The sequence below is a fragment of the Limulus polyphemus genome, unplaced genomic scaffold (assembly GCF_000517525.1).
Source record: "Limulus polyphemus unplaced genomic scaffold, Limulus_polyphemus-2.1.2 Scaffold1748, whole genome shotgun sequence".
NCBI lineage: Eukaryota > Metazoa > Arthropoda > Merostomata > Xiphosura > Limulidae > Limulus > Limulus polyphemus.
This window is the reverse complement of record NW_013667358.1, coordinates 98422-106492: the sequence shown is the minus strand read 5'-3', so window position 1 is coordinate 106492 and position 8071 is coordinate 98422. Positions and strand designations below refer to the sequence as shown.

Genomic DNA, 8071 nt, shown 5'->3' with positions numbered 1-8071 from the left:
TTTAATTGTGTACCATTTTAACGTTGAATATTATTTATGATTTTAACTTTATACACAAGTGCCACAATACTATAATTAAGTTTGAAATTGTTGAAAATAAGTAGAACAATAATGTCACTATTTGCTAAATTATATTTGATGGGCAATACGAATTTGGTACACGTCTATTTTCAACACATCACGGATGGCAACGCAATTAAAGATAAACAATATGTCATTGCATATACCCAGAGAAAAATTTATTCAATAAGTTTTCTAGAATGGTTTAAACCTTTTTTCTTCTTTGATTTTCAGATTCGATATATGTTTCCGGAATTGGGATTCAGTGTCATAGCAACAACATCCAAGTCACCATAGCAACTGGTACTAACTTTAATGGGATGGTTTATCCGAAGGGGCTGTCCAAGAATTCCACCTGCATGGTTGAATATTCAACTAGTGGAGGACAGGTTATTTACACATTACCTCTACACTCTTGTAATACCATGAATACCGACGTGGTAAGTGTCCAGTTTATTGCTGATGAAATATTTCAAATGTTAATGAGTATTACAGTGAACATGCAGATGAAACCTTTGGAAACTCTTGTAACTTTAACTGATTTGCGTTTTAGACTCCTTAGAGCTATCACTTTTTTTTAATTTCTAATTTTAAAAATTGCCACTGGAGTAAAACGAAAAATGTGAGTAAATCTTAAAAAAAAGAAACAACCATTACGAATAAAAAATATATTTATTAAGAACACGAAAAGCGGCTATTTATTATTGGGGTGGGAGTGTTTGGTCAGTTGCTTGAACGTATAATTCAATATTCGTATTTCACGACTGTCTGAGTATATACGTAATACCACAGCATCAATTATGATATTACTTAGGAGTGGTAAATACGATCCACTGGAGGTGTATTGAAATTTAATGATAGAATAATCAAATGGTTGTTAAAATATTTTTTCAATATAAATTTCTTTAAATATCTTAGCTAGGGCTCAGCCTAAAGAAATGACTCTTAAATGTGCTAGAAGAAAATGTCGTGGTGGGCAGAGCACAGATAGCCCTTTATGTAGCCTTACGTCTAACAACAACTAAATAATTAAGTTTTAATTAAGTAGTAAACGAAAACGACATAAAATCAGTTTGATATTAACTATCAGCACTAGAATAAATTATCACCAGTCTCCGTTTTTTATTCATTAAACAAAATATTCTCTATGCAAGTTTAAAAAAATAAGTTTCAAACTGTTCTCTCTCTCTCTCTCTTTCAGTTTTGATTACACTACAAATTAAATTTTCTATGTGTATTTGTTTTGAATGTCAAACTATTCTTGGCAGTATATCTCATAACATAATTACTTAATTTTTCATAAACATAAAAAACAAATATGTTATATCTTAAAGTGTACATTACATAATTTAAAAGTTACGAATTAAACACCAAAAGCTGGCAAAGCACTAGAAACAATAGGCCTAACATTTGTCATGAATATACTGGAACACGGTTTTCCTTATATGGTGTGTCAAGGTCGTGCGAAAACGAGGCTGAGCATTTTGGCGAGTAAACAAAGCAGATACTCTTCATTCATTCTACCCCTAACTAGAGCCGTTACATAAGTAATCAGTCGTTAAATATATAGATCTACACATCAGTACAACTTAACAAACCTTACTCCTTTCAAAGGTACGGTTTAATAGGGAAATTGTGTCTTCTAATAGGAAATAAGTGGGAAAACTACAGTCCTATGGGCGATAATAGAAGCTTTTTAAGCCTATATTATAGTTAACAACCATCTCTATACTTTGCATCTGGCTGTATAACAAACCTATGTATAATGTCGATCTGTCCCTTTTCATTATATTCTGATGTTCATGTTTCAGAATATACCTACAATACCCAGGACTTAAAACAGAATACAATACAAACATATGAAAACCTTATTGTTTATGTAGATGAGGATAATAGTGTAGATTTGGTGTATATAAATTTTCAGAAAGCATTTGACAAGGTGCCACATAAAAGGCTTGTTAAAAAATATATCTATGGTTAGTTAATTAGATCGAAGAGTTGCTGGATGGAAAAAAACAGAAGGTTCTTATAAATGGAGTTCACTCATACTGGATTAATGTCACAAGTGTGGTACCTCAGGGCTTAGACTTAGAAGCATTGCTCCGTTTGATTTACATTAACGACATAGATGAAGGAAGGGTCAATAAATTACTTAAGTTTGCTAATGATATTAAGGTATTAGGTGTTGGTGGATGTGAAGAGGATGCTGCTGCTTTAGATCATTTAGTGAGTTGGGTGAATAAATGGCAGATGTGTTTTAATTCTAATAATTGCAAGATAATGCATGTGGGTTATCATAATTTTAATTGTAAGTATAATTTGGATGGAAATAACCTTAATACTGTCAAACGCTTTTTGAAAATCCAGATACTCCAAATCTATACTCTTACCCTCATCTACATAAGCAGTAACCTTTTCAAAAAATGTCAAAAGATTTATAAGGCAAAATTTTTCCTCAGTAAAACCATGTTGATTATTCAATAAAATTCTAAACTTTGTTAGATACTTTGCAAAGCATCTTTTATCAGACTTTCCAAAACTTTTCCCACACCTGATGAAAGACTAATAGGCCTATGATTACTGGTTGATAATATAGTGTGACTGGTAATTATTGGTTTCAATGCTCTGGTTATCATAATGATTCCATAAAGTTAAATTAAAGTTATAAAAGTTTTTGAATAATTTAACATAACAATGTGAATTTAAGGCATAGAGACTGATATTTAAGCATCTTCACCATACCTTGTCAAGAGCAACGTGCTGGCTTGTTTACTCGTCAAAATAAACGCGGTCAATATGGCGGCCAAACCTTATCCCTATGTATATCACGTAAACTTCAGATGTTTCTTAGCACATACGTGATTTTTATCACAAATTTTAAACCTATTGATCATGTAGTTTAATTCGCTAAGATCTATGCATCCAGAAAAGGAGTTCTGTAGTTCTTAGAGATTAAAATGTTGATGCTTAAATGATAGCGCATGTTTCTAAGTTTGTTAAGTTGTAGGAACAGTGAATTTTAACAAAAGCACACACTATACAGCATAAATGTAGATCATAATTTTGTTTGTTTATTTTTGGAACTTCGCGCATAGCTACTCGAGGGCTATCTGCGCTAACCGTCCCTAACCTAAATACAGTAGTGATATACTAGAGGGAAAGCAGCTAGTCAACACCACCCACCGCCAACTTTTGGGTTACTTTATTACTAACGAAACGGGAGATTGACCGTCACAGTTTTAAACCCCCACAGTTGAAAGGGCGAGGATGTTCGGTCACAGGGATTCGAACACGCGACCCAAAGGTTGCGCATCGAGCGCCTTAACTACCAATTCAAAACAAATTAAAACAACCATCAGAGGGAATAAAAAAAATGTTTCTAGGGTCGGGTATGGCCTAGTGGTTAGAGTGCTCAGACTATTCGGTAACATAAGAGTAGCCCATGAGTTGTTGTAGGCGCTGTAGGTAGGTTCTGTATCATTTTAGAACTCGGGACTGCTATGCGCAAATAACACTTGATGTAGCTTCGCGGTAAAATTCTGTAACAGACAAACACGTTTGTTTTTCATGTTTTAATTCTCGTCTACGCACTATTCTTCTGAATTTATCTCTTGACCCTTGACCTTACATCTGCATAATATTGAATAATTATTAATTTCTTGCGATTACAATATAATATTCCAATAAAAGTTACAGTAATGCACATTTGACAATTCAATTTACCAGCTTTAGAATATCCTATTTTATTACGCAGAGCGATGGCGTGGAGTATTTCAACACTGTTGTAGTCCAACCACATCGAAAGCTGGTGACCAGTCAAGGTCGAGGTTACCATGTCCGTTGTCGTTACCAGACGAAAGAGAAGAATATTGTTTCCAATTTCAATGTTAGGTAACACGTGTTTCTACATGACTTTTACAGTTTTTCAATTTTTTTGTTTTACATTTCGTTACTTTTTTGTTATTTTATTACGCTGAGTGTACACTAATTTTACTTTAAATACACATATATATATATACTTTTTCACCAACATCTTGAATAACTAATAGTATTAAGATCGAATTGCTTTTTTTTTCACATATTAAACTCACGTATAATTAACCTTAATACCAAGAAAACGGTTGTTAAGAAAACACGTAAGTTCAGATATAAGAAACCCTATAACCCCTAGGGCTTCCCAAAGGTTGACCTTTCTTTCTTCGTCAGTCTGACCCTGATGAAGAAAGACCAACCTTTCGCAAAATGGTTGTTCATTGCTCTTAAATTTATGGTACGAAAAGTATTATCGTTCACAGTTTATTAATGTGGTCTTTTTTAGAACAATGTATATGAATGCCTGTGAAAATAACTCTCCCTACTTGTTCATTGGCTTAAAAGGCTTTGACCTTGAAAACATGTATTTATTTTATGTCTCGACAATGTCAAGATTCTTGTGTGATTTCTTTTCTTTTTTTTGCGATGATTAAATGGCGAATTACTTGTTATTTTGTTTCGTTTGAATCTACGAATTACCCTAATCATAGTGAACTGCATGTATTCGAACTAACAACAGCTGCCGACTTATAGGGATTAATCACACGAAGGGATGTAACTTCTTATTACTAAAAAAGAAAAAAAAAGTTGATACCGACCTTGATGACGGTAAACATCCTTGGAACACCAAGAAAGGTTCAGTCACATTCTGTGAAATGGTAGGTAAATCAGCCCTTTCAGGATGTTCACGGTCCACTGACGTTTGAATTTAACACGAAGTATTTACCAAAGTGTAGCTGGCAGACACGTTACCAGGGCTGTCATGCGTTACTATCCTACTATAGCAGCTGTGATGATGTCGTTTTTTTGTTCTTCTGAATATTAATTTCATCAACGTTACAAAAATGTTAATTACGTAGTTTCTCACATTTATGTCATCCGGAAGTTGGCTGTGAAGCTGTCGCATGTTTCCGCTTCCGTTTTTTTTTTGTTCTCTGTTTTACTTTTATTCTACACACTGTAGTTTGTTGATCTTACATATTATGATTATTTTACTTTCTGTGATATTTGACAGTTAAACTGAAAATTCGCTTGCTGGGTCAGCGATAAGTTTACAGAATTACAACACTAAAATACGGGGTTCGATTCCCCGCAATGGACAGAGTGCATCTAGCCCATTGTATAGCTTTACATTAGGAAAACAACATCAAACTGAAAAACGTTTTATCTTTACGTTTTACCTACACATATTTAAAAGGGTGACTGCAAGTCATATATTTTTATTTATGTTTTCGGCATCCATGTTTTAATTATTTCCTGTTTCATTTCATCTGTACACTGTTGGTAGTTTGTGTAGTGATTTAATTCATGCAACAAAAAGGTTGAAAAAAATGAGTTGTTATATTTATATTTTTGTTAATATAAAGAAAGTGTTAGGCAGTTTATTGACATGTTGAATAGTTTCACGTGAACTACATCCCCCTTCTGTCTAGTTTCGGAGACAACGTTTTGGACCACGTGCCGAGTTCTTCGTCACGACTATTATGCCCTTTTTTCAATTCATTATGAAAGCGATTCCCAGCTGACTGTTATTTCTTCACAACTCCTAACTCCAATACGTCTGTCCTTGTTTTGAATTTTTTAAAGCAAGGCCTAGTGGTTAGGATTATCTTCTCGCACTCTGTGGGTCGCGGGTTCGAATCCCCGTCACCGAATATGTTCACCCTTTTTCTCGTGTAGGTGTTATAATGTAACGGTCAATCCTGCTATTCGTTGGTAAAAAAGTAGCCCATGAGTTGGCGGTATGGGGTGTTAACTATCTGTTTTCCTTCTAGTCTATCACTGCTAAATTAGGGACGACTAGCGCAAATAGCCCTCGAGTAGCTTTGCGCGAACATCAAAACCAAACCAAACCAATACTAAACCACGTTTGCTATTGCCTTGGAAGGTTTTTAACGAGTCTTATCACATTGGTTCGTCTTTGATACAAAACTTTCGACATGTTTAGTAAATTATTTATTATAATTTTAGCAAAAAATTTTAAACACACAAGTGCCGGTAGTGGATATGCTTAGTAAATGTCACGTCTCACACAAGTGATTCTTCTGTTTATATTTTTGCATTCTTTTAGAACATTAAACATAATCCCAAAAACTAACTGTTTTAGTTTCAGTCTGCTTGTCCTAACTTCTTGCTTTAAAACATTATCTGGAAATCTCACTTTATTTAAATAATCTAGGTACAACATATCTATCCTTGTTTCAGTTTGTTAAGTTTGTTTGTTTGACTTTTATTTGCCTGTCACGTCCTTGTTTCAGTTTGTTAAGTTTGTTTGTTTGACTTTTATTTGCCTGTCACGTCCTTGTTTCAGAACATTAGATGGAATTTTCTTTTCTGGACCTGTCACTACAATAAATGATGCTGATCTTACTGTTCTGTCCTTGCTTTTTAAAAATAAGATGTAACTACCGTGTTACTAACTTATTATCAAGCTTTATTTTTGAGTGTATTCTACTAAACCACACTCCAGTGTTCTCGTTTCGTTCAATTGCCAGTTGATTTCCGCTCTGACTTTTTTTTTTCATAGTATGTTGTACATGATTATTCCGTCACTGCTGCCAGCATGTAATACCATATTTTTCTACATAATAGTAAATCAGATGTTACTCTTGTTGTGCACTCTATCTGACTCTTATACTTTCACTATATTAGATACAGTATCCCTGTTTGAGAAAATATTTCAGTTTGTCAGTTTCATTTGAGTGTCGCAGTATGTGTGAATCCACCTGAGTGTTATCACGTTAGGCCTACTTTGCACTCGCCATTCCAATAACGTGATTCCTTGTCTTATCACTTTGGATGGATAGTGCTTCCTTGTTTGGCTACTCTGCCCTCGTTTGTATTCAGATAAGCCACAATAATGAACACCTTATTTCGATAGGGTTGATTTAGGTTAAGCCTACTTTCCTTCCTGTGTTATTCATTATGGGAAAATTTTCCTGGGTAAATACCTGGACCTTTGTTTGTGGTTATCAAGTACCATCCTTATCAAACTGTTTTTTTTTTGTTATTTCAGCATGCTAGGTACTACTCCCATGTATGCCACCGCTTCAATGCCGACGTGTCACATGAAAATTTTTCAAGGAGATCTCGATCATGCATTTGTTGCTGAGAATGTCAAAATTGGTGATCAGCTCACGCTCATAATTAACATCGATGTTCAAGGTTAAGTACAAACATTGAAAGTAGTTTTAACAAATATTGCTAACCCTTCTTTATTTACAAAATCAAACTTTAATGTATTATTGATTCATGCTAAAGTAGAATAAGCCAGAACGAAAAAGGCGGAATATATTACATTTCTTATGGCATATAGCGAATAAATACCACAAACTTGTACATATGTATATACATATCAAGCTCTTGTTTGTTGTTATAAGTGAGTTATCTCTTATTTTAGATATCTATGGCATGAAGGTGACAAACTGCTTAGTTCGGGACGGACTAAACTGGGGAGAACAACCTTTAATCAACAACGATGGGTAAATATCTAAAATTTTAAACCCTTTTTTGTTGTTATTGTTGAAGAGCTCGTGCTTAAAGATGCTAACGATTTACGTGATGCTTCACGGACCAAAAGCATGCACGTAGAACTATTAGTAATAGATTGTTTATTTACGTGTTTTATCGCTGTCTGCTAACCATTTATGTTTTAAGAAAATTGATAGACGAGTAGCTAACTTATGTCATTTTGGGGGTTTCCTAATTTGTAATTTGTTAAACTTGAATGTATAATAACCTATATAAAAGCCAGTGTGTGTCCCGTCACGTCACGCTTGATTTCTCGAAATAGCAGGAGTCATAAAAGCCAAAATGCATTTATCCAGATAGAATAGTTCAATTACCGTCTGCCCATTACGATTTTAGTGACGGGGATGCAAGGGGGCCATAAGGGGTGTGTGTGCGTGAAACCTTATAAGTGTAATGAGTGTTTGTATAATAAACCTAAAGTAAACACGTAGTGTGGGATCACCTAGCC

At 34.3% G+C, this 8071-nt stretch overlaps 1 protein-coding gene across 1 annotated transcript in view; it reads left to right on the top strand.

Moving 5' to 3' along the window:
- The window catches only part of LOC106464816, a 39806-nt gene that overhangs the window by 22971 nt on the left and 8764 nt on the right, over positions 1–8071 (top strand). The window contains exons 4-7 of the mRNA XM_022392600.1: positions 295–500; positions 3815–3951; positions 7109–7257; positions 7493–7574. Of these exons, the coding sequence (XP_022248308.1) occupies positions 295–500; positions 3815–3951; positions 7109–7257; positions 7493–7574 (574 nt within the window). The remainder of the gene's footprint in view (positions 1–294; positions 501–3814; positions 3952–7108; positions 7258–7492; positions 7575–8071) is intronic.